The sequence below is a fragment of the Lissotriton helveticus genome, chromosome 1_1 (genome assembly GCF_964261635.1).
Source record: "Lissotriton helveticus chromosome 1_1, aLisHel1.1, whole genome shotgun sequence".
NCBI lineage: Eukaryota > Metazoa > Chordata > Amphibia > Caudata > Salamandridae > Lissotriton > Lissotriton helveticus.
The window spans coordinates 1,275,512,217-1,275,539,945 of NC_136057.1; the positions used below are offsets into that span (position 1 = coordinate 1,275,512,217).

A 27,729-nucleotide genomic window follows, 5' to 3' on the forward strand; every position below is an offset into this window, starting at 1 on the left:
GAATTGGGCCGGCAGTGAGGATCTCAGGATGTAGGGGCCGCCTCCGTAGGAGCTACGAGCAGAGATCTGCGCGCATCGTGGAGCTCACCTGGTAACCGATGCAGCATCTGGAAGAGGTTGCAGCTGCTAGAGATCGCACAGGCCCGCTGATGTAGAAGGCCGCCCGCATTGCCCGCTGATGAAGAAAGAAAGGGCCGCCCGCAAGGCCAGCTGAAGTAGAAGGCCACCCGCAGGCCCGCTTATGCAGAGTGCAGGTCGAGGGAGATAGAGTTCTCGAATGGATCAGCAAACTGCAGCTCGCAGCCCGATCCAGATGCAGCGCCCAACCCCTCCGTGAGGTAAGGCGGATCACGGCCCGCAACCAGATCCAGAGGCAACACCCCCTGTTACGCTCAATAGCTCCCGGCCTGTCGTCCGCACCTGGCCAAGCGAACGGTGCCCAACCCAGCCCAACCCCCGGTCCGCTGGCAGGAATAAACGGGGGATTGAGGCGTCTAGAGTGCCAGGCGTTTCCGACCGACAGGCAGCTCCCTGGCCTCGTCTCAGCCAGGCGTCTCCAACCGAAAGGCAACTCCCTGGCCTCGTCTCAGCAGGGGACATCGAGTCCTGAGTCGCGGAGAGAAGAGCGTGCAGCCTCAGATCTCCCCAACGAGGCGACCATCCCGTGTAGGTCCGAGTCCGCGGCGGAGAGGCAACGGCCTGAATCCTTCGCCTCGAGGGTCCAGGGAATCCAGATCCAAGGTAAGGAGCAGAACGCAAGTCTCCTTTGTCAGTTATTTGGTAGGGATGGCTCGATGGGCTGAGTTATGCAGGGATTTATGCAGATGGCGATCCCTTAACTCAGGAGCTAGCAGGACGAGTTCCATCTCCGTCGGCCGTCTTGTTGGAAGTTCAACCCTTTGAGGAGAGTCTTTGAGTGGCACCATCACTCTAGTAATTGTTTGGCATGAGGGGGTCAGCGTAATCCTGTTTTTCTAGATTCCAGAAAGCTGATCTTATTGTTCTGCCAGATATTATTGAAGAGGCCGGATGAAGGGACGTGCATGTAGGACCAGAAAGATGCATTACGCCATTGAGCCGAGGAGGGAAGAGACTTGTCTCATTGTTGAATGAGAAGTTTTCATCAGATTGCAACATTTCAGAAGGATAGATAATAGTCTCTCCTCCGAAGGAAACCCTTTTGAGGGTACTGTACCCAGGTAATGCAAGGATTGAACAGATGTCGAAATAGACTTGTTGTTGATTCATTTGTAGACTTAGTTGACTGAAAGTCATGAATGTTAAAAGTTAATGTTGACTTGATAGGAAGATACTTTGATGAGCCAATCATCCAGGTATGGATAGATGAATAATTTCTCTGAGGTGGGCTGCTACAACCATCCATTTGGAGAAAGTTTGTGGTGCAGACTTGAAGCCAAAGGAAAGGACCTTGTATTGATAGTGGTCTTTTGTACAATGAACCTTAGGAATTAGATTTTTTTGGCTATCAGGATGTGAAAATAGGCATGTTGCAAGTCTATCGAGCACAGCCAGTCCCCTTGACGGAGTTGAGGGTAGATCTGTTGAAGTGCCAACAACCTGGATTTTTCAAAGCAAACCCATTTGTTCAATTTCTTGAGATCTAAAATGGGTTTGCATTAGCTTTTGGGTCCTTTCTTCTACACTAGAAAATAACTACACATAAATTCCTAGTCCTCTCTGGTGAGAGGGGACCTTTTCCAACCACATATTTCAGTAAGAGGATAAATACTTCTTGTTGCAGTATTTCCCACTGGTAAACAAAAGCTTTCTTCGTGGAATAGATGGTGGTGGACACTTGAATCTGAGACAGTACCTATGCTCTACAATATTCAGAACCCATCTGTTTTTAAAAAAAAATTTTATTGAGTGTTTTCAATGTTGCATAGCATATACATCATCCAAGAATACAATGACGCTCATCAAAATACAAAAACAACATGACCATATCCAATAATAGGACACAATTAATAACAGGTACCCCCTAGTGATCAGTGCTTAACATACAGGTCTACTTCTAATTTGTCCTTACCACATACATGCATTGTCTGATTATGTTAAGGCTCTAGCTTTGTTCCCTTCCAGGAGTAACCTACCCAGCGATCTATTCTCTCTGAGCCAGAAAATATTCCCGCAGGGGAGCCCAGATATCCGTGGGTCGTGAGGTCACCGGCAGTTCCTCAGCATACAGTTCCAGCTGTTCACAGCAGTATACCATGTCCTTGATCCACGTATCAGCTTTCGTGCTCAGTCGACTGCCCCATGTGAACAGAACCCGCCTTTTTGCCAACACCAAAGCCACCCTTACAAACCGTACCTTTCAATCTGGGAGCCAAGTTGACACTCCAATGGCGTGCAGTTAACCACCTGACCAGTCATGGTGTGTATAAGAGTAATGACCTCCTCCCAGTATTGGAATACCAGCCTACACTGCCACGCAAGGTGAAGAAAGTCAGCCTCACCCTGCCCACATCTCTTGCAGCAGTCCGAGTCTCTGAGCCCCATCTTGTGTAACTTGTTGGGAGTGTGATATACCTGATGAAGAATCTTCAGATGAATGATTTGTAAGTTACTATTTGACGTCAGTCTCCCTGTTAGCACACAAATCTGCTCCCACACTTTTTCAGTGACCGGGGGGTCTATCACAGTATTCCAGCGTTCCATACTTTTGTCCACCCCATGGACCGTTTCCCCCAGCACTGCCCTATATAACTTAGTGAGCAGCTTCTTTCTAGATGGAGCTACTATTATCAACTGCAACACCTGCAACACCTGCAACGTTTCCGGTTCATCAGGAAAACTAGTGTAATGGTCCTTTACTGCCCGTCTGAGTCTGTAACAGGTGTACTGAAAAAGTGGCGTGGGATTTTGTATATAGTCTAAATCATTCCATGTGATGTACTTTCCTTCAAGGTACAAATCACTCATGAGTCCTGCCTCTCAGAGTCCTGTAATGGGGCCTTGTTCTCGAGCCCCTGATAAAGCAGCATGTCCCTCTATGGGCAACGCTGGAGCATATAGAGTTAATTTATGGGTTCGCCTCCCAATCTTTTGCCACGCTGCAATCGTGTTATCGATCGTGTTTATCTCCGACTTGGGCATCGGTCTATTGGTATGGGTGACAATGCTTTTCAGGTGTAATGGATGTGCGTCCCCCTCTTCTACAGCCACATGCGGGATGAAATCATGAGTCCTAAACCAGAAGTACGCGTATTGAGCCTGCCCACATAGGTAGAATACATAGAGGTCCGGAGTATTAAACCCCCCTTTCTCATATGTCAATGTCAACGTGTTCCAACTGATCCTCTGCTGCTTATTCCCTCACACTAATCTCAGCAGCTGGGTTTGAACTGTTTTAAAAAAATGTTTTGTCAGTTTGATAGGGATGTTACAGAAAATGTATAAAAACTTATGAAGAATGATCATCTTTATCACTGCTATTCGATCTGCCAGGGACAGTGGCAAACAAACCCAGTGGTCAATCTGCTGCACTAACGCTGTGTATTCAGAACCCATCTGTTGATGGTTATTCCTATCGACTCTTGAAGGAAAAATATCATACTTCTCCGTACCAAAGTAGGCAACAAAAGAGGGGGAAGACAGGACTCATTGTTTGCCACCCATTGTTTTAAGGGGCTTGGGCAAATGATTGCTGTTCTCCTCTGCCTCTTGACTGACAACAATGTTGCTGATGTCTATATGGCTGAGATGATTGTTGTTGCTGCTGTCCTGTAGACAGATGAGTTGTTTGAACCCTCTGGTGGAAATAGCGACAGGCAGTGGACCTATAGGAATGTCTCCTATATTCTCTAATCCGACAGCTTTAAGATTTTCAAGCTCAGACTTCATTCTGGAAATCTCAGTATCAAAGAAGATCCAAATAAAGTGCAACCTGAAAAAGGAAGGTTCAAAATCCGGTATTGGGCTTCCAGTTTCAAACCTGTGATTCTCAGCCAAGATGAACTTCGAAGCTCCAGACCAGACACAGCTAGAGTGGAGGAATCAGCATTAGTGCTGGTAACTAGGTTTGATACCATCATTCCTTCATTAACAATCTCTTGAAAATCCTGATGTCTGTCTCTAGGAAGATCTTCTATGAACTCTTTAAAGGAGTCCCAAAGAGACCTATGATAGTGCCTTATGAGAGCAGCTGCACTAGCATCTTTCTTGGAAACTGCAGTGGTTCTTCAGACCTTTTTGCCTACTGAATCCAATGTATTGCTCTCATTTTCAGGAGGTACTGTAGAAGATTGGGCTGTAGCATGAAGTTTTCGAGCTGCTGAAATGTTGACAGAGTATGGTACTGTATCTGTGCAAAGAAACGGTGAATCTTGATCTGGTGGTCTATATTTCTTTTGCAGGCATGATGGAGCAGCCTACACAGCAGCCAGAGTCAGAAAATGCTCAATCGCTTGTTCCAAGACCTGGAACCAAAGGAAGTAGTGGTGTAGCTGCGGACCTTTGATGAAGTGTCTTACCAATGTGAATACAGTAGTAATGGGTAAACCAAAATTCAATTTGTAAGCACCCCTGATAAGTAGCTCCTGAAAGGTGTTAATATCATCAATAGGAGATCTTCTCAGAGGAGGAGAATCCATTAAGGTCAGCTAAAACAATCCTGAAGAAAACACTGTATACAAGATTGTGACGATCTTGATATTGGTGTAGAGTATGTTCTCTATCTGGAGTGTGAGCATCTGTGAGACCTTGAACAATGAAAACAGTATGACATGTATCTTGCTCTTGACTTAGACATATAGCTGTGAGGTCTGGTGTGACAGGAGTGAGATCTGTTGCCTTGGAAGAGGTGACACTGGTACGGTAGACTGTGGGGGCTGTTGAGTGACTGGTGGTACTGGCAGTGAAGGTCCCTGTGAAATCGTCTGCTATGGAGGAAGAGAGTGAAGTGCAGGAGGAGTTGATCCCATTGAAACTGTCAACAGTGTTAGTGAATCTGTAAGGGTCACTGGAGATGTGGCCTGGATGGTGAATAGGTCTGGGAGTACTCTGAATCATACTCTGAAGGAAGTCTGCACTCTTTCCTCTGTGAAAGTCACTTTGCTGTCTTAGTCAGTAAGATCGTATGGTGTCTTGTCATCCAGCCATGTCTCTACGACAAAGTTCTTCACGTCGATGTACCTCTCCACATTGAAAGTGTTCTCGACAGCAAACTAGTGGGTGCTGTACCTCTTCTCGACGTTGAACGGGAATGTCATTTTTCAGCAGATCTTCTCTTTTTGGATTTCCCTCTGCTGGAGTCCTCAGAGCATGACCTAAAGGCACTGGTAGAGGGAACAACTGTCTCTGTCTCTCTCTCTCTCACTCTCACTCTCTAGAGAGAGAGAGAGAGAGTAAGAGAGAGAGAGAGAGAGAGAGAGAGAGAGAGAGAGTAAGAGAGAGTAAGAGAGAGAGAGAGAGAGAGAGAGAGAGAGAGAGAGAGAGAGAGAGAGAGAGAGAGAGAGAGAGAGAGAGAGAGAGAGAGAGAATTGTAATGGCGACACATACTAAGGACATGAGAGTCTGGCAAACATAAGCTACAGATTCTGTGCGGATCTGGTTTTGCCGTTTTTCTGCAGCGCTCTAGGCAGTTGCGACAAGAGGCTTTTAAAGGTGCAGTGTGTCAGGACTGCCGCATCGGTGGAGCAAGAAAGAACTACAAAGATGGTCGCTGCCACTAACAGATGTGCATGTGCAGGGGGAAGTCGGGCAAATGAAAGACCGGCCACCTGCGCGCGAAGACGCTTCGCGTTCCAGTTTCCGCTCACTCGATTCCCGGTTTGTCATGACCCCTCCCTCCCGCGTCGGCTGCCTGTGCATTTCCTTGGTGTTCGTTTTCCTCTGTGTTTTTGCCCTTCGGCCAGCAGCTCTTCTCCTGAACATGCCCCTCACCTCCTGAACCTGTACCTTCCAGCCGGAGTGTCTGCCACGTGAAGAGACAGTAATGGACAAACTCAGGAACTGGTAACAGCGCTCTCGCCCTGCTTACATTATTCATTAATATTGACTGATACCGTGGTTACGGTGCTAGTGCTCCTGCGCTATATATTTCTGTTTATTTATAATTTGGCTATGAGCATACCTGATATATAAGAAGCACTTGGGGTTTTGGTTTAATCCTCTTCTTCAACTCTGCCAAGACTACCTTCTGAGGACTTGCTATTTCCAAGGAAGAATTTATGTTATATTTGCTATTTCGTTTTCTAACCAAATTGAATGTATTTCAAGAGTTGTACAGCCCTACAATTCGAAGTGCCTCATAATTTCCTAAATCCTCACAGAAGAAAGAGGGAGTTTACCAGCTTTCAGTTAGTCCCTGATGACAGCTTTTACATTGCTCGATGAAGTCCTCTGAGTGATGAAGACATTGAAGGATTATTTCCCTTCTTCCTTGTTTTGTCTCCCTTCTTCCCCATGTTACCTCTATTGTCTAGACACGGTCTGACGGCATAGGTGATAGGGAGAAGCCGTGGATCAGTCTTCAATCCATGACGTTCCTGCGGAAACACAGGTGAGAGCACGACAGTGTCCCTTTTGCATTGTTTCAATGTTGTAGCATGAAGGAGACTTTGTTAAGTAGGTCACTCTTCATTTTACTTTAGTGATTTTTAATGGTATGCCTTTTATTCCTTTTACGTTTTAAAGTAATTTAATAATATTGGCAATATAGCTTGGGATGCAGTCTGCAAAATCTAAATTCTCTGTAACATACGTTTCGTGGCCTTTACGAAGTAAGGCGAAGTAGGTGCGACTTTGAAAGAACTGCTCAGGGGCCCCCACATGTGGACAAGTCTTTTCAGTGCAATGATTAATCAATGGAGATTCCCTTAGAGATTACAAGAGTTACTGTGCTTTACAATATTTTTTTAACAACGCCTTGATTTAATTCATGAGTATGGGATGTATGTGCAATACATCCTGAAGAAGGTGAGGTAGACCAATTATTATATCAAAATGCTGTATTAACCCCTCCCATGCTCATGACGAGCTCAGCTCGTCATGAGCCACGATGGCTGTGTGCTCATGACGAGCTCAGCTCGTCATAACGGCCACAACGCTCGCACGCAGGGCTAATTCCCCCACTGTGCTTAGAGTTCTAAAGAAACAGGTGTGGCCGTGACGAGCTCAGCTCGTCATGAGCACACGGCCACTGTGGCTCATGACGGGCTGAGCTCGTCATGAGCACCGGAGCGCTGTGCGCGCCCCCAGCACAGCGGGGAAATTAGCCCCGCAGGCAAGGGGTTAACAGTCTTCATCCTCATCGCATTTAACTGAAAAGTATAATTGTTAATAAGCAGTGCAATCAACTTCATATGCGATGGGAAGAAGTGTGTTTTAATGTTTATTGACTTTTTTAATATGTGCATTTATGAAATGTTATTTGCGTTACACAGCATACAAAATCAAAGAAAAAGAAAGAATTCTCTTTCTAAAGGGACTTTTTGAGTCGGGCGGGCTCATTTTAATTGAGTGATATTTGGAGCCCTGTCCTCTTCAGTGTGGCAGGCTTACTTTCTTTTTTTGTAGTTCTGAATAGAATGCACATAGGAGATAAAGAACTGACTTAAAAAAACAGCATAATAACTGAGTGTATATGTCAGATGCAAATAGTCCCTAATGAATTCCAAATGAAGAACTTCTAAGGAGGCCTGAATAATACACAAAAGAGTCAACAGCAAGTGGTGAGACAGTAAAACATCTCTGTATGGAGCAGCCATCGCTACATATATATATTTTTTTATTAGGGTACAATAGTTCCTCCAGGCGGGTTTGATATTAAGCCGGACCTAAAAAGGAAACTGACAAGGATGCGTATGTTAGTAGGGTAGAGGTGCGTTCCATAAATGATGTTCACAAACATGTTCGGACCCGACACAGTAAACTCTGGTTTAACACTTTCCGAAGCAGTTTCCACTCTTGGCCACACGCTGGGAATGCGAACGAATCATTAAGATTAAAGGGTAATTATAAACCTAAAAGAATACATTTGGTTTCAAGCAAATCATTAAAAGTCCACAATAGAGCAACATAAAAATGTTCCTCGGTTCTCACAGAAACAAATGTATGATCAAAAAAATTAACAATTTAAATTAAGTTACCTTTTTAGACTTTGTCACATTTTGCTCTCTTTCCCCACTTTTCTTTCTCTTTTTGTCATGGACCTTAGTAACCCTTGCTGCAGTCAGTGTAATCATGGTTGGGGTATGCTGAAATGCAGTGTACAACTCCAAAGGAACCTCATCCCCACTTTCTGTTGCGCTGGTGTCTCCATCTAAAAACACAAACAAATGAAAAGGAAAAGAAAACATTGAAAGGCTTCTCCACATTAAATTTGAGATAGATTCAGTGATCAACATTTAGATGTGGCATTGATGAGAACACTCAAAAGATTACTTACAAAGGTGGCAGTCTGACATGCTTTTTGAGAAAAGGGTGAGATGTATTGAAAAATATCACAACACAGTGACAAGCATTAGGAACTAAAGACAGTAGAGCTTTTCTAGTTTTTGAGAGCAAACATAAAGAAAACTGTTTATATTCTAATAAGAAAGACCAGAAGTCTTGTCGAAAGAAAAATATGGGACTCCTTCATTAGGCTTTCTAGGTATCCCAGGTTATGCGGAGTTATATGGGCAAACCCCTTTGCATTGGTATAAGCGTTCTAGGTAGATTAATACCAGTAAGGGAATATTCTAGAGTTATTAGTTGAAGGTCATCACAATCTGAATACTTTCCAAGAGTGAGGCGGAACTTCAATACAAAAAGTAAAACTTTCAAGATAATTTAGTCATTTCAAAATAACAAACACTTGTAAATCCAGCGGCTAAAACGTATTCAATGGAATTAGAAACTGCCACCATGGCGACTCAGTAACTTTACATTTGAATTGAGGATTGGCATGCAAAGTCAGCACCCTTTTCACCACCCCTTTATGAATGTCCAACAATTTATTCACAACCACCACAAAATAAGAACACAGTCTAACATAATGGAGAAGGTCTTGTGAAATTGGTGCAACAGAACGAATTACAAGTAAATCTGTTACACAATATTTTTTAATTAGCCTTTCATGTTGCTCGTTCTTGTCCCAGATTGTTGAGACAAAATGAAGCACACACAGAAGAATAGACTGCCATATGCAGAAGAAGAAACCACACATGCAGGCATGTTGCACAGATAAAAAGTATCTTGAGATGGATATGCATAAACACTGCCCAAGCTTTGCCAGACATTCGTGAAGACTGTTGTGAGAAAGGGCCCATGTGATGTCAATGACAGTGCGAAATACTGTAAACAATCAATATAGTGATACTTTCTTTGGATGAATTCAGACAGGGATGTAAGTACACCATGAGTATAAAACACATAGGGCTTTTCCTACATTTATTTAAACTGCAAAGTTAAAACGTAAGAAATATGCCAATTTTGGATTAAAAAATAGCTACGACGATTTGAAGAGGACCACATACAAATTTACAATTAAATAAAGGGATCGCAGCAGTATAATCATCTCTCTAAAATACTGGTTATTTTTTCCAAACAAAGGTTCAGAATGTACAACAATCATTAACATATCATAAGGACAATAAAAATATACAAGGAAAGAAAAATGAAAAGAGAATAAAAGTTTTTGGCCCATGAGAAAAGTAATTCTGAAAGAAATATACGTGTAATTATAGAAGAATACAACATTTATTTAGATTTAAAAGGTTACATGAAGCTCAGATGTGTTGTCGGTTCCTCACAGGAGGAAAAATACATGAATACAGAAGCAGTTACTTACAAAATAGCCAACCACATACATATGCATATAACTAATGCATTGCAGTACGGCGGCCAGTCTGAATTGCGGCTCTTGGAAACAACTACGGACACAAACTTAATTTATATTCGGTAAGCTTTGTTTTTAATCCCCTTCTTGCACATTTTTGGCGTAGCGTAATTAAATTGTTTGATAATTCGCTACATCCCCACTTTTTCCCTTTCTTTAGTTTGGGTGTCAAGACATTGACGGATTTGTGGCAGCGACTTCCTTAAACAGTTTTTTGCTAAATTTCAGGAACCAGGAAAAAACACTAAACTATGTGTAGCTTTAAAACACAAGTAGTATGTGGAGGCTACATTGCACAGTATACTGTCAGCAACTTGGTCGACAACCAGTTCTCTGACCTTGCCTTTTGATGTTGTTTACAGTTACGGACGAACCTCATCGAAGTCAGTGGAACCATTAAACTGACTCTTTAGCGGTTGGCTATTTTGTAAGTAACTGCTTCTGCATTCATGTATTTTTCCTCCTGTGAGGCACTATTAATGGGACAGTAATATGAGTCCTTTACCTCCATTTTAGAACTTGATTGATACAAGCATACCTTTGGTTTTGCTTGCTTTTGATTTTACAGCGTAAAAGTAAGTGTTATTAAGCACGCATACTTTCATTTTAGTTGTCTGTCTTCATCTTTGTGGCGTATTTCTTTCCTTTCTCTCAGGGTGACACGATTTTCGGATTTCTGCTATATGTTATTTATCACTTAGATAAATGATCACATCTAATATGGGTTAGCTTAGCTATCGTCCTTTCTCCAATTCTCTGTGGGCACAATCCTTACTTTCTTTTTTTAGTGAGGCAATTAACAATGATGTTAAATCTTTATTTTGGTCCATTTGGGAATAACGTATTTTGTGTATTATAGATTGGTTGGTGATAAGCTCAGTTAACTTATTGTCCTGAGGATGACCATGTACTAATGACAACGGTCGAAACGCCGTCGACGCTATTGTGGCCACAACTTAAGGAGGACACAGTGTTTTGTGTATGGAAGTTCTTGTATGGTTTTAGAACTCTTATGTCCATGTAACCTCTATGTGTTTGCCACTTGTCTGGTTTTTTGTACATGTTTTGTAATGTTTTTGTTATACCGACAACACATCTGAGCTTCATGTAACCTTTTAAATCTACATAAATGTTGTATTCTTCTATAATTACATGTATATTTCTTTCAGAATTACTTTTCTCATGGGCCAAAAACGTTTATTCTCTTTTCATTTTTCTTTCCTTGTATAATTTTATTGTCCTTATGATATGTTAATGATTGTTGTACATTCTGAACCTTTGTTTGGAAAAAATAATTACAGCCCCAGGTTTAGGTGGTTAGGGCTGCCCCTGTGGTGGTGAATATAAAATACTGGGTGGCATTAGATCATTGGCTGATAGGGCCTTACAAAGTCATAACAAAATTCTAAAATAGGCAATCATTAGCATTAAAAGCTATTCATGCTCACAAGATTTATGAATGACAGGAACGAAAAGCAGACTGAGGTCTCAGTGTACCGTTTCACCACTTAATTTTCCACTGAAAAACATTGAGAGTATTAACACAATATGCACCACAAATGTAGTAAGAGAAATTCGTCACATTTGTTATGCCTGCTCAGTAAATATTAATAGAGATAACATAGGGAAAAGCAGAGTCAAAAGCATTGGCATCCTTCCAAAAGGGATATTTGACCACATTAATTTTTTTTGCTTCAACAATTTCCACAAGGTTTGTGATAATGTAACAATAAACATTAAATAGTATTTTTTTATTTGTATGTTTAAAACTTACTTTTAAATGTACAATGAAAACGGTGTTCCAGTCCCATGAAATTAAAAAGCACTTCACTGAATAGCCTATTGTATTCATTTTTACTCAGTATTTTTTTACCTTTCACCTTATAATATTTTCAGGGACATCAGAAACGGAGCCGAATACTATTTTAAAAGTGGTTATCACTTCCACCCTGCACAAATATCCACCTTGACAATGTGGTAAATGACCTATAGATGGAGGTTTTGCATAAATGAATGCCCTGCCTCTAACAGTTATTTTATTTTTATTTTCTCCAGCATGGCGCCAAGACAAAAGCAGAATGCCTTGCCCTAGTCTGATGCAGGAGAAGGCACACCACATGCTGTCACTACAATAGGGCCCATTGTCAATCTATATTTGATAATCAGCTGCAGTCTCAGAATGACAATGGGCTAGTCCACAGTATGTGTGAGGTTCGGGAGGGGCTGCTGCAGGCAGCCTCAGTCTACAGTTTAAAAGATAAATACAAGAGCCCCCGAGTGAAAACTGTTAAACTCATGGGGCCTCTAGCAGGGGAATAGCATACCTTTCTGAAATTACCCAATTTGATTTTAGTATGATGTCTGTAAGGCGTCCGTAATTTGGGGACCCCAAATTACAGACGCCATACGGACATCATACTAAAATAATGGACGGTCCGTGAAATATACGGACCGTTGGTCCCCCTACCTCCATCTCTTTGGCTGTCAGCGGTGCCCACCTCTCCCCTTGCTAAGGCCTGCCGCAACCGCAAATCAGCCTGATGGCTATGGTGGCAAAGCACAGCCACATCCCACTCTGTGTGCCTCCGATTCCGGGTGGTCAGTATTCTAGTGTAGCTCCTTCTCCATGTCAATTGGATAGCAGTGTGAGGTGCTGCTTCATTACACATAGCTTTTAGCAGCCACACTTAGAGCTACTGTTGTGACATCAAAGAGTTTGGAAGATTGCTGTGATCTTTGATTGGCAAACTAAACTTCACAGGGCTGACAGTCCCCTCTGCCCATTAATGGCCTTGCTTGCCCTTGCTCTGGAGAACCCAGCCATGCAGACCATGGCATGGCCGGGCCTTCAAACTACATGTGAGCTGCTACCTGTGAGCTGCAGCATCTGGTGTCTTGGCCCTCTATGTCCACACAGCTGGATCTCTGATGCCTCAGCTGGCTAATAAATTATGAAAATTAGTAGTCAAGACAGTCAGATGGCACATGGAGAGCCTGGACAGACTCTCTCTTTGTCAAGTTGGTTAGCGCCCTCCCATTTCTGGTGATTTACAGCCGTTTTAAGATGCTCTTATAGCTTCGTGTTGCTCAAATGGGTGTAATGTCTGATATTTAGGTTTCCCTCATCTTCATTGCTTGATTTTGCTTGTGACGGTAAAGTGTCACTCATAGTTGTTGAATGTCACTGATAATTACACTGAAATTATGAAATTGTCACACATAGCAATCTGAAACCTTGCAGCTATGCTGAACCACCCCCTACCCCCGGCCTAAAATGGCATAGCTGTGCCTGCCAGGAGGCATTGATTACTAGGGTGCTGTGGGGGAGGGACCCTTAGGTGTGGACTTCCAACTGAGGATTTAACCTGACCTGGTGTTGGGCACTGGAGGGCCCAGGAATTTGATTTACTGTTTGTGCCACGAGTGCGGTCCACCCTGGATACGCTGAAGCTGGGGACTCCCACGGGTGGAGCTACCTGCCTGTCTGCTGTGTATGGAGTTGGCGGGACAGTGGAGTCCCTCAGCCCCCCCCCCCCTTCCTGCTGCTGGGTAGGGGGACCAATGCCTCATAGTCCTACATTATCCATGCATTCCTTCTGACCTGTAGTAGTGGTGCCATGCCCCCCTGGGCGTAGTCTGTGGAGTCCTGTGTTGGTCTCCCGCATCTAATTCATCATCCAGGACCCACTGCGGAACTGGAACTCTCTTGGTGAAGACTTCCTGGTTATATGACTGGTGTCTATATTTGAGGTCCCCTGAACTGGATGTGAGGACAGTCCTCCCCTTGGCCTCCCTTCCTCCCAGCGGGAATTTAGATCCGAGGACTTTCAATGTATTATGGCAGTTTACCTAGGGAGTTCGCAGCATCAACTCTAGACAAACCCCTGCAAGCCTAAACAAATTCCTTCGCCTATTGTGGCTACCGGTGCTGTTGCTTGGTTGTGACGAACAGATCATACCTCCAACCACTGAGCTAGCTATGATCCTTAAGGCATCCAAACCTCGCAAACATCTGGATAACCAAAATTGGTGAAGTGCGTATGGATGTGGCGTTGCTCCCCCAGGACCTCAAATGCAACAGCCCGGATTACAGAGGCAGAGTCATGAATCTCAGGAGTCAAAGACGAAGTTGCTGATCTGAAGGCTCCGGTCACTGGCTTTCTTGAACACATGTCGGAGCTGCACCGTCGCGCTGAAGATGCCAAAAATATATTGTGGCGCAATAATGTACTTGTAATTGGCATCCCTGTAGGGACCGAACCTCAGAAAGTGGTGGAGTTCCTGGAGACATGGATTAAATCCTGGATGCAAAGGGACCAACTATCACCCTGGTTTTCAACTGAGAGGGCCCACGAGCTCTGTCTCCAAGGCCTTGTGGAAAAGTAAATTTTGCCATGTTCTGTGTCCCTACGTGTCGTCCATCATATGTTATGTGTGCATGATCAAATATGCATATGTACTCCCCATGTCCGATTAATGACGCAATTACAGTTGTGTCCACCTCTAGTATGCCAGTTTCCAGTCCTCGTGAATAATACGAATATCAGGCCTATGTAAAGCTACGTTGCCACGTTTCTCAGTGTGCACGTTATTTCATTGAAAGTCCCCGTTTCCAGGCCTCAAAAGGGCCCGGACACCAGATTCAGCTCCTGTCTCCTGAAACCCTCGCTGAGGAGCGACACGGCCCCCACCTGTATCCTCGACCCTTCACTTACTTCCTGCCTCGCAGTGCCCGGTGCAGCCTGGCTCTGCCTCTGAGTCTGCCAAGAGTATGTTATGATTCCAGTTATCAGTTCAGCCCTCCTTCCCTGCATTCCTAAAGCTACTGAATCGCATCAATAGTTTCCGTCATTGTCTAGCCTTCAGGGCTCCATGTTAGAGAAATACTGCATTTAATGGTCATTTAATATTCTTCAACACGCACTACATGTAGAATAATGCATGCTCCAGTCTTAGAGTCTGTTAGCCTTTCCCCTCTTGACTTCTAGTTTATATCAACATGTTCCCTAAACATCAGATACTAGATAGGGTTTAGGTACATGTCGCTCCGACCCTCCAGACTTCAGTCTCTGCTCCTAGCACAGAGTTCATAGCCCCCAGCTTCTCCTAGTAATACGTCATTGCCAGTTTGCGCGCACCACTAGGTTAGAGGTCCCGGCTCCTCAGGTAGCCCCCTCCATGGTTTCCGCCCCATTCATGACATATTCTGTTACGTTTGCATCACATGTCTATGTATACGCCCTGTTACACCTTCTTCTCACCCTTATCTTTCGCGACTGCTACGCGTCACACCTACTGCTCCACCCACTGTTACGCCTATTGCAATGTAATGCTATGTGTTTGCGTTATGTATATATGCTCATGTTTTGTTATTAAAAGATTATTCCTTCCCTTGTCCAGATCCTGCCCCCGGCAGCGCTGCCATCCTATTCCTGTGCAGGTTGTCCTGATCCTGTCCTTATGCTGTAATAAACCTGCAAAACTCCCACTACCTCGAATCTTGACTCTTATTTTATTGAGCTATCTGTTATTCATTCATGCACTCAAAAATAGGGTATTATTTATTTATTTACCACATAATGGCGCCCGAATAGGGACTTGCCCTTTCCCCACGCGTCGGTGAAGCCACGCCGACCCCCTGACCCTCTGCAGTCGTGACGGAACTCTTCTGCGCAGTGGCAGATATTTCTGCTCAAGTATCCCTCAGGCCCACGGAGGAGACGGAGGAGGCGGTCCAGCATCCAGACGAGACGGTGGAGGAACGCGGCGAGTCCCGACCAGAGCCCAAGCCAAGAGTCCAAGGTCCGAGGTATCCGGAGGTCCACCCGTAACTGAAGTCCGAAGTCCGAAGTTCGTCGTCCGTCGTCGTAGCAGTCCAGTCCAGTCCAGTCTGAGGCCTTCCGTTCTTGCTGCCCGGTGAGTACCGTTACTGGGGTGGTATCTAGACAGGGTCAATTTAATTGACTCTGGTCTGTGGGTTGGTGGTACACAGTCCCACAAACGAAGTGTCCACGTCGGTGGATGCGGGTCCTGACGTGTCTCTTTACGAGAACGGTAAGTTTCGTACTGTTTCAGCAGTGCATCTAGTTTCTGTTCTAGCCAGTTTCTATTCTCGAGAAAATTTATGTGTTCTGTTCTCAATATTTCCAGGTAGTATTCTGTTCGAACTGTTATTTTAAATGTTTTTCATGTATTTTAATGTCGTGGTATGAATGGGGAATAAGTATCGTGTTCATTGTGTATTGTATTGTGTCTAGATTACAGTTCAGTCATGCCCATATTTTCCAAGTTACGTCAGTTAAAAACTAGAAAGGGTCTGCTGGAAGCAGCAGTTCCCGTCCCGCCCAGGGACAGTCCAGGTCACTTTATGTATCAGAAACATGGCATAAGCGCCATATTGTATCTAGATTTATGGGTAGAGTATACCAAACAGTTAGAAGAAAAGTATAGATGGCCCGTATCGGGTACATGGGATGCTGAGTGCATCATGCGAGTAGAAGAGGCATTATGGAAAAAGAAAGCCAGACAGTCACAGAAAGATGCCATCGAGTTATGGCGCAAAGAAGCTCATAAAAGAACCGAAAAAGAAATCAGAAAATCAGAATTAAGTAGAGAATCCCAAAAGCGAGCCCAAGAAAAAGAATTAATCGAGATAGGTGAACAAGTCAAAACTGAACAGAGAGACAGACAGAGGAATGCCCTTATTAAGGGTATGTACCCTCTTCTTGCCGAGGGCTTGCCAAAAGCGACCCCGGAGGCATCCAGTAATTTTCCGTCACCATTAGTTCCGACCAAGCTACGTCACAAACCGACCGCAGCTGATATTTTTATTTCGTCCTATCTGGACGACACAGTCCCTGAATATGCAAATCCTGTTCGCGCTCCGCCAGTCCCAGTAAATCAGGCACATCCTGCTTCTCCAGACACCGGGGCACCCCATGCAGTACCTGCTACGGTACCCCCGGTCCAGCCAGCATTTCAATTTCCCGCTCCGCCACGAAGAATATCAGTCGACGATTCTAGTCTAGGGGCCGCAGGAGGAGGTCCTCCTCAAACCCCGCCGCCACGCAAGCGTTTATCAGCACTCGAATTACATGCTCAAGCATCACAGCGTACTCCCAAGAGTAATAAGTCTGTCGCAGAAATCAGGCAAGCCCTTGGCGAATGTGCCTATGACCCAGTCCCAGGCGAGAATAATATGGTTTTATATTCAGTACGCGTAAGGAGGGTGACCGAGTATCTAGTCACCCTACCCAATATGAAAGAAGATCTAGACAGAATATATCGTTTCATCCGTACAGGGGATGATCCAGAAAGTATTAGTGATGCCATGTCTCAAAGGAAAGCTGAGATCCAGCGTATGATATTAAAGTTTTTAATTAACTGTCTAATAAGAGAACAAGATTACCCGTCTAAAGATCAGGCCGAAATGAAAATCCTGACAAAGTGGAGTGATAATATAGCCGAGGGTAAGCACAATACCATTAGTGCCATGGAGAGTATGTACAAGAAAATCCGTAGAGAAATAATAAAGATACACGAACAACGTAAAGCAGCACAAGTAAGCGAGAAAGAAAGTCACTCTGATCCTGAAGAGGAAGACGACGAGAATACCGCCAGGATAGCGTATGTAGGAAAATCTAGATTTCCAGATCGCCATTTACGCCTAGAACACAAGTCAATTTTCCATCATTCAGCACCAGAACAAGGTTCCCTAGAACAAGTATTCCAAGCTACCGATTACATTCTGAAATCACGAATCGGTTACAGTGAATTAAGTACCATGCATGAGCAGGAACTAGCCCGATCAGCAGTCCGATGGATTACTGATTCTACCACTTTTCCAGACGAAATAGTGGCACAAATGTTTCTGAAATTGCCCCCAGCCGAGCAACGACTGGTGGGTATGTATATGATCCAGCACCTCATTACTTTGTATGAGGGTCAGCACTCTGATCCAGGCCCGTTACATGATATCCTGAACGAGTTACTCCAGTATAGATGGAGAGGTCTAGGTACCGATTTAATTAGTGTCATTCTAGAACAGCGCCACAAATATAGAACGTTTCTGAACCCGCATTTTGTTCATGTCTCACCCCCAGAAAGTAAACCCTTTTACATAGAAAGACAGAACCCGTTACGAGAAGTACATCCAGTTAAGACAGAGGACGGTGAAATGCAACGAGTGTTTGTTTACACCCCGATTACAAAGATGGAACTCCTCGAAATGAAGAAATTAATTCCCTGTCATGACAAAGATCCAGCAGGGTTCCATAGAGAATTAAAAGACATGCTCCGTATGGGAGAATACACTTACCCAGATATCATTAAAATGTTAAAGGTCCTGTTGCCCGCAGGGGTGTATGAAAAGCTAAAGGAAAAAGAATGGGAGGTGGGAGAGAAAAAGATAGATTGGACAGTTCTAGAAGCAGAAGATAAGTCACGTGTACCAGGTACTGGTCTTGGAGATAAATGTAAAGAATTACCAGAATTATTGATTCAAGTTTTACCCAGATTATTAACAACGAGAAAAGAAGACTGGGATGCAATCTCAGCCTGTAAACAGAAACAAGAAGAAGACATTAGTGATTTTTATTCTAGGTTTGAAAAATGCTTTAGCATCAATAGTGGCCTCAAGACAAGTAGCGAGTCATACCCTCATCTCTTTGTTACTAAATTAGTCGAGAATTCAAGTCCACAAGTTAAAAATCGAGTTTTGAAAGTCGAAAGTACCTGGCAAGCTAATACCCCGTCCCAGATGCTCCAGATGCTCCAGTACCACCAGAATAGAATCAGGGAAGAGCAAGAACACGAGAGAAAACGTATGAAAGACACGAAAATGAAAGTATTAGTTGCACAATCCGTTCCTCAAGACAGTCAGAAGAGGGGTCCGAATCAAGTCAATCATCCTGCGGCTCCCGTTAAAGGGAACTGCAACTATTGTAAACAGCCAGGTCATTTATAAACGAGTGTGCAGTTCTGAAACACAACATAGCTACGGGTAAAACAAAAGAAAGACCACGTCCGCCTAGACAAGAGCAAGTTTCACAGACTCCTCAGCCACAGAATGCACAACAGACAGTTACAGTACCGCAGCCTATTGCTGCAACCCAGCATGTCACACAGCAGATGTACCAGTATGCACAGTCTGAGTATCCAGAGTACCAGCAGTATTCATGAAACAGCCTGGAGAGGGAGGTAGGCTTGCCTCTCATCGAGATACCTGTAGATCAAGAAGGTCCCTATGTTCATAGTCAAGTATTAGGGAAAGACAGAAAGTTCTTAATTGATACAGGGGCAAGTAGGACCACAATTAGTCACGCCGAAGTTCCAGGGGCTCCGCTCTCAGGCTCAAGAAATGTTTCCCTTGGATTTTCAGGAAAACCTATCGTAAATGAGATTTCAAAGCCAGTTACTCTAGAAGTAGGTCCATTGTCCCGTACTACTGATCTGTTACTTACTAAGTCATGTCCAGAAAATCTATTAGGCATTAAAACACTGAAAGAGTTAGGTGCAGTTATATGTTGTTCCCCAGAGGGAATACGTCTGTTCCTACGTGACTTTAAGGGTCACTATGTTTTACGTGATTTTGATCCCAGATTGTCTAATGTTCCGCAGCATTTATGGGCGCAAGGTCCAACTGATGTAGGTTATATGCAAATCACACCCTATCGTGTGACTCTCAAGCCAGGTGTAGTGTTACCACGAATCAGACAGTACAGATTGCCACCTGAGGCTGTAGCAGCCTTATCCAAAATTATTGACGAGCTCATCGCTCAAGGAGTAGTTGTAGAAACTGACTCCAATGTATGTAATTCTCCGATCATTCCAGTCATGAAACGTACTGATCCAAATGCACCCCCAGTTTATCGATTAGTGATCGACCTACGAGAGCTTAATAAATGTATTATTCCGCAGTACCCAGTTGTCCCAGATATCTCTTCCCTATTGACAGCCATTGATTCCGAAGCCACGTTCTTTACAGTAATCGACCTCAAGAATGCATTTTTTAGTGTTCCAATTCATCCAGACAGCCAGTTTCTTTTCGGATTCTGTTTAAATGGAAGGAGCTATATGTTCACACGCGCTCCTCAAGGTTTCACAGAAAGTCCTAGTATTTACAGTCAAGCACTTAAGAGACAACTTGATAATGTTCACATGCCAACTGACACCGCCCTGCTCCAGTATGTCGATGATCTACTGATCACAGCCCGTTCCGAACGTGACTGCGAGCGAGCGTCACTGACGGTTCTGTATTTTCTAGCCGAGATGGGGCACAAGGTGTCCCCTTCTAAGCTTCAATTCTGTGTCCAGCAAGTGGTCTACTTAGGACACTTACTGTCCAAGAGGGGTAGGCAGTTGACACCAGACCGTATCCAGTTAATAGCGAGTCTTCCTCAGCCCAAGACCCAGAAGGAGGTACGTGCCTTTATCGGTCTTACTTCTTATTGTAGACAATGGATTCCTCAGTATGCATTTCTAGCCAAACCACTGATACAGTTAACGACACAGGAGGCAGCCGCATCGACTGTTCTCCCTTGGACATCTGAACATACACTGAGTTTCAACGAGTTAAAGAAAGCTTTATGCCAAGCTCCAGTTCTAGCCACACCGAACTACAGTAAGCCTTTTACACTTTTCGTCACAGAACGTGAAGGTACAGCATTATCTGTTCTCACACAAGATCAAGCAGGACAAAACAAGCCCTGTGCTTATTTTTCGAGCACATTAGATCCAGTCGCCCAGGCGTTGCCTGCGTGCCTCAAGTCAGTTGCAGCCACAGCACTAGCTATCAGACAAAGTGATTCCATAGTCTTAGGACATTCCTTGACAGTACAAGTCCCACACTCCGTGGAAGTTCTTTTGAACCGAACACAGACTCAGCACTTGACAATTGCACGTCTAACAGGTTATGAATTGACACTGTTCCAGCCACACATAGAAATCAGACGCTGCAACGTTTTAAATCCTGCTACACTGTTACCATCAGCTAAATCAAATCCTGACCCACATGACTGTGTGGAAGTAGTTAACATTACGACAAAGCCAAGACAAGATCTGACAGATATTCCGTTACCAGACCCTGACCTGACACTTTATGTGGATGGTTCATGTATGAGAACTAGTACAGGAGAACTAGTCGCCGCGTATGCAGTGACTACTGACACTGACGTTATTAAAGCACACCGTATTGACACTCTGTCCGCTCAAGCAGCAGAGCTAGTTGCTCTGACACAAGCCTGCATACACGCCAAGAACCTGAAAGTTAATATTTACACAGATTCACGCTACGCATTTGGAGTCGTACACGACTTTGGAGTGCTCTGGCAGGAGAGAGGTTTCATGACTTCTCATGGAACCAAGATTCAGCATGGTCTCCTTATTCAAGCTCTGTTAGATGCCATACACTTACCGACATCCATTGCCATCATGAAGTGCAAGGCACACACGAAAGTCACTGACATTATTTCCCAGGGTAACGATCTAGCAGATCGCACAGCCAAGCTTACAGCCCAGACTCCAGACATTCCAGTTAACATGACACATACTCCAGATCCGATTACATGTATGACAGTTAAGGACCCTACTCAAGATGTCATAGATATCCAGTTACATGCTACTCCCGATGAAATCAAGAAATGGTCCGAACAAGGAGGGGTCCAGACAGATCAAGGATGGGTAACGAAGGGTAGAACCACATGGTTTCTCCCCGACTCTATGGTTCAAGTCATTATTAATACCGCACATAGTCCAGCACATTTAGGAGAAAAAGCTATGTTAGATAGTATCCAGAACATTTGGTTCAACAAGCATTTACGAGCTGCAGCTAAGCAGAAAGTCCGTACCTGTATGATATGTTGTCAGTTCAATCCAGGTAAAAGTGTCCCGGTGGAACAAGGTGGTTTCCAGCCCCCTGACCACCCTTTTGAAGTCCTCCAGATGGATTATATTCAGATGGAGCGATGTCGAGGTTTCAAGTATGTCCTTGTAGTTGTATGCGCTTTGTCCAGGTGGACAGAAGCATATCCAGTCCCAGATTACACAGCCGCGACCACTGCCAAGCAGTTGGTTCGTGAATTCTTCCCTCGTTATGGACTCCCTAGAGTCGTATATTCTGATAACGGCCAGCCATTCTCCTCAGAGTTAATGAAGCACGTTTCCCTTTTGTTAGGGTACCAGTGGAAGTTCCATTGTGTACGCCATCCTGAAGCAGCCGGTCTCGTTGAGAGACATAACCAGACCCTGAAAATCCGTATTGCAAAAATATGTAAAGAGAAGGGTGTGGACTGGCTAGTAGCTCTGCCAGTCGCTTTATTTTATATGCGCATGGTCGCACATTCCAGATCAGGTCTGTCCCCGTATGAGGTCGTATTCGGCCGCCCCCCTAATATGTGGGGTACTCCTAGACCCCGAAGTATTACCGATGTTTCAAGTAATATGCTGACAGATTACCTAGCTTCCTTGATGTCTGCCCTCAACTCATGTCGTTCACAGGTTGCCGCCGCATTTCCAGACAATACCGAGGTGGCACCGCATGAAATCGTCCCAGGATCCATGGTGATGGTCCGCAACTTTGACAGATCAAGTCCGCTGGAGCCTCGATGGAAAGAGCCCCGACAGGTCCTCCTCACCACCCGTACAGCCGTGAAGTTGGAAGGACGCAAGGGCTGGGTGCACCTTTCTCATGTTAAACTTTTTAATGGACTAAAACCCGTCTTTAAGAACATTTCCCAGGATTTGAAGGATTGCCAAAGCATTGTTCTCAAGGACTGTCCCGCAAATGACATTGATTCAAAACCCCCCCTGTTAGAGAAAACTCCGCAGCAGGAGTATAAACAGAAACTCCGGTCTAGTAAATTAAGTCAGCCAGTTTGATTGTCTAAGTCCTCCCCTAGGTGAAACGGTTAGACTGTTTCTGACATGTATAAAATAGACCCCCATAGTGAGAGAGTCAGTCAAAACTCAATCCGATGTATCGTTTTTCTATGTTTCATATTGTTTCTCAGCATTATGATTTCCTGCACCAGTTATGCATTTTACCTATGTTTCCCAGTTTCACATGTAAATAAGTCTGCTAATGCTACAGTAGAGCACACGTTTAGTGATCTGCCTCCTCATGAACTCTCTTACCGCCTCGCCATGCGTAATAACTCATTTATCCGCATGTTACATTACTCACACCAGTCCAGCAATGCCACTAATTGTTGGGTATGTGGTCGACTCCCCCCTTTCCAGACACCGAAGGGAGTTCTGCCACTCTTTCCTTATCCTTTTTCACATAATGGTTCGTGTGGGGCATGGTCCACGTTAACGTCATCCTCAACAGATATGTCTTTTCTTAACAGTACATGTTTCCCAGACAAGCAAGGTCTCCCCCACAGAACCGGGTTAGATCTAGAAAATGAAGTGTATAATTTAGGTAATTATTCGTCGAATTTCATGGTCCTGAATGTTCAGTCTGATACTACTCCAGACTTACCTGCTATTTCAGTACTACCAGTCAAAGGCGAATTATGTGTCCGAAATAATGGTTCCATACATGTAGGACATAGTGATTGTACTACTGTTGTCAAGTATAGTGACAGTGGGAAATCTATTTTCAAAGCTTCACGTCATTCATATTTTATTTGTGGTCAGACCGCATATGTTCGTCTGCCCCTCGATTGGGAGGGAACCTGTTACATTGCCTTCCTACTGCCACCAGTTTTCCTAGCCCCACCTGATTATCATAGAAACACCCGTCTAGTACACATTAGACATAGAAGGGAGTCCCCGATTGTCGATTATACTGAAACTACTCTAGAACAATATACCGATTTCAATAAAGGTTTCTTCTTCTTTATAGGCCCTGTCCAGAATAGTAAGTTAATCCGTAGATTAACAAGAACCCTTGAAGCTGTAGTAAATGAGACTGCCTCTGCTCTAGGTAACCTAACCGAAGAGCAATCTGCTATGAGATTTGTCGTTTTGCAAAATCGTCTCGTCCTTGACGTCATACTGGCCGATAGGGGCGGGGCCTGTAGAGTCATCGGATCTAGTTGCTGCATTTTCATTCCAAATAACGCGCCGTCTGTTTATTCAGCTATAACCAGACTCCATAAAATTGCCCATCTGTTACACCAAGATCCAGGCACCTGGACATGGTCCGGTTGGTTCTGGAATATAATTTCCGCATGGGGATGGAAAGTCTTGTCCTTTCTAGGTATAGCAGTAGCGATCATATTCAGCTGCTGCCTCTGTATACAATGTGGCCCTGCGATTTGCGGCATGTGTGCTACATCCTGTATTCCTAGTATAACTCCTAGTCCCAAGTCCCGTTCTAAATCCCGTTCTAAGAGAATTCGAGATGAGCAAATGATACTGTATGAAATGATAGATGGTATCATGAATATTGATGTTTCCTGATGGAAACGTAGTGACAAGGAGGGAATGTGGAAAAGTAAATTTTGCCATGTTCTGTGTCCCTACGTGTCGTTCATCATATGTTATGTGTGCATGATCAAATATGCATATGTACTCCCCATGTCCGATTAATGACGCAATTACAGTTGTGTCCACCTCTAGTATGCCAGTTTCCAGTCCTCGTGAATAATACGAATATCAGGCCTATGTAAAGCTACGTTGCCACGTTTCTCAGTGTGCACGTTATTTCATTGAAAGTCCCCGTTTCCAGGCCTCAAAAGGGCCCGGACACCAGATTCAGCTCCCGTCTCCTGAAACCCTCGCTGAGGAGCGACACGGCCCCCACCTGTATCCTCGACCCTTCACTTACTTCCTGCCTCGCAGTGCCCGGTGCAGCCTGGCTCTGCCTCTGAGTCTGCCAAGAGTATGTTATGATTCCAGTTATCAGTTCAGCCCTCCTTCCCTGCATTCCTAAAGCTACTGAATCGCATCAATAGTTTCCGTCATTGTCTAGCCTTCAGGGCTCCATGTTAGAGAAATACTGCATTTAATGGTCATTTAATATTCTTCAACACGCACTACATGTAGAATAATGCATGCTCCAGTCTTAGAGTCTGTTAGCCTTTCCCCTCTTGACTTCTAGTTTATATCAACATGTTCCCTAAACATCAGATACTAGATAGGGTTTAGGTACATGTCGCTCCGACCCTCCAGACTTCAGTCTCTGCTCCTAGCACAGAGTTCATAGCCCCCAGCTTCTCCTAGTAATACGTCATTGCCAGTTTGCGCGCACCACTAGGTTAGAGGTCCCGGCTCCTCAGGTAGCCCCCTCCATGGTTTCCGCCCCATTCATGACATATTCTGTTACGTTTGCATCACATGTCTATGTATACGCCCTGTTACACCTTCTTCTCACCCTTATCTTTCGCGACTGCTACGCGTCACACCTACTGCTCCACCCACTGTTACGCCTATTGCAATGTAATGCTATGTGTTTGCGTTATGTATATATGCTCATGTTTTGTTATTAAAAGATTATTCCTTCCCTTGTCCAGATCCTGCCCCCGGCAGCGCTGCCATCCTATTCCTGTGCAGGTTGTCCTGATCCTGTCCTTATGCTGTAATAAACCTGCAAAACTCCCACTACCTCGAATCTTGACTCTTATTTTATTGAGCTATCTGTTATTCATTCATGCACTCAAAAATAGGGTATTATTTATTTATTTACCACAGCCTCCTCTTGGCGCCTCGCTGAGACTGGTGATTGCATGGATCCTAATCTTTAGGGACAGGGATGTGAACTTGAGGGAGGCCCGATGTGGAGATGCAAAAGTCCTCCTCTTTCCTGACTACACTAGGGAGGTGCAACAACAGCACTGTTCATACTACAAGGTAAAACAAAAACTCAAAGCAATGGGTCTCCAATACCACCTCATGTTCCCAGCCAAGGTCCGTGTAATACATTTAAACAAGTTATATTTTATTGAGACTCCAAAGTCAGTGGCTCACAGAGAAACAACCCCTTTGTGCTCATGCCGGGGCTTCGATCGGGGGATTCGGAAGGAGGTACTGCCTCCATACAAGATGTCATCTAAACAGCAAGGATACCGCACCCGCTCCCACAGAGGATTCCCCCGTAACCAGTCTGCATCAGCTTCCGTGTCTTCTCTGGTGCAGATCCCCCCGCCATAGTCCCCATATTGCATCACTCTCCGACCGCCGGAGAAAAGAAGCTGGTGATTAATGAAGATCCTCCTCGAGATACGGCGCCCTTGTTGCCCATTGAGAGCCTGCCTGAATAGGACCTCTCCCCAAGCCCAGCATTGTGATGCCTTCACTTCTGCTGTGTGCTTTAGCGCTTACCACGATGGCTACCATACACCTATCCGTCCCTACTAGAGGGGACCAACATACATGAATCACTTCCTTAAATGTTACTTTCTCTTTAGTTTTTTGTTTTTCAGGGTGACAGATGCTTCTGGGGAGGAAGTATGGGGTGGGGTTTTCATACAAAACTGTTGTTGATTAGATTGTCACCGTTAATTTGCTTTAACACTGGTTTTGTATTCTCTGGTAAAAACAACCACACTTCTACAGCATACGCACTACAACTCACATCAGGGTATGTATTCCCCGTTTCTACAGAAAGTATCAATGCTCTAGTCACTCACATCCCTGTGTGCGCCATGCCTGCAACCCACTGCCTGGGACCCAGGTAAGTCACCCCTCTAGCAGGGAGCACTAGCCCGATGTGAGGATACAGTGGCAGGAAGCCTGTACCCCTAGCTCATTCTTAAATACTGTAAGTGTATTAAAGCCATGAAGAGTATTTGGTCTGGAAGTTGTTCTTTACGAACTCCACAGCTCCAGAATGGCTTTACTAAAAACCAGGGAAATTTGGTATAAAACTTCTGAGCACTTTAATGCCACAGTGATTCCAGTGTGGGATTTCATGTACTATGCACACAGAAGGCTTCTTAGCGCTTCCCCTCTGAAAAACAACCAGCCCTGGTGTAGTTCCTAAATGCCCCCCCCCCCGGGCAAGAGAATAGAGCTAGGAGGAGAGGTGTGCCCACCTTTGCTAACCCCACACCTCAGGTGTGAGAGAAGAGGTGAAGCAAACATCTCAGTCTTCTCCATCTTGAAGATGAGGGAACCCAACCAATTAGGAAGAGGCTCATGCCGCCCTCCCACTCGAAGGCGGCATATTAGGGGGTGTACTCACCCCCAGGACGGGACCCACTGGACCAGTCCAGAACACCCCTGTAACGCCCCTAAATTTAGTATTTGGGATGATCCTGAACTTTGCCTCCTGAGATTTGAGGAAGGAAGAAGACCTAGGAGCCACGCTGAATAGGGCTTTGGTCCCAGCCTACTGGCCTGTCCCGACTCAGACCTGCTTACAGCAAAGAAACCTGTGTGTCCAGCAGTACCACAGAGCCCAGAGGACCTGCCCTGTCTTCAACTTACAGACTCTGTCTCCCGTAAGCACCAGATTTGCTCAACAAGGACCAGAACCTGGGCCCAGGCTGCTCCGTGGTTTGGCATCATTTTGCACCAGACACCCACAGTCCATGTTCCAGTGGCCCAACACCACCAGGAGGTCTTCTCAGCGATCCTCGCCTGGGTCCATAGAGATCGGAGGTCTCTATTGGAATCCAAAGGGTCCTCACAGTCTTCTTGGGACACTGCACCCATCTGCCCCTGTAAAGCAGGTGGTGCAGCTCCTGTGCTTACTGTTAACCCCTGCAGTGCCGACCTTAACACCAGGAGCTTTGCTCCCACACTTGAGTGGCCTGCTTGTAAGCAGTCCCTGACCGAAGGCCCCCTTAGCCCCACTGGCTAACGTTGAGGCGCTGCACTCTGCACACCGCCGCCCCAGTGCCGCTTGTCGTGCAATACGAGTACTTACCAAGACCATGGGTAACCTTGGTCCTAACCCCCAAACCTTCCACTTGAAAGTCATTTACTTACCTGAG

The 27,729-nt window shown here is 44.8% G+C and overlaps 1 protein-coding gene across 6 annotated transcripts in view; it reads right to left on the bottom strand.

Moving 5' to 3' along the window:
* The window catches only part of KMT2E (lysine methyltransferase 2E (inactive)), a 2,078,550-nt gene that overhangs the window by 1,279,337 nt on the left and 771,484 nt on the right, over positions 1-27,729 (bottom strand). For all 6 annotated transcript variants that reach the window (XM_078680502.1, XM_078680521.1, XM_078680476.1 and 3 more), the window contains one exon: positions 8,115-8,287. In XM_078680502.1, coding sequence (XP_078536628.1) covers positions 8,115-8,287 — 173 coding nt within the window. The remainder of the gene's footprint in view (positions 1-8,114; positions 8,288-27,729) is intronic.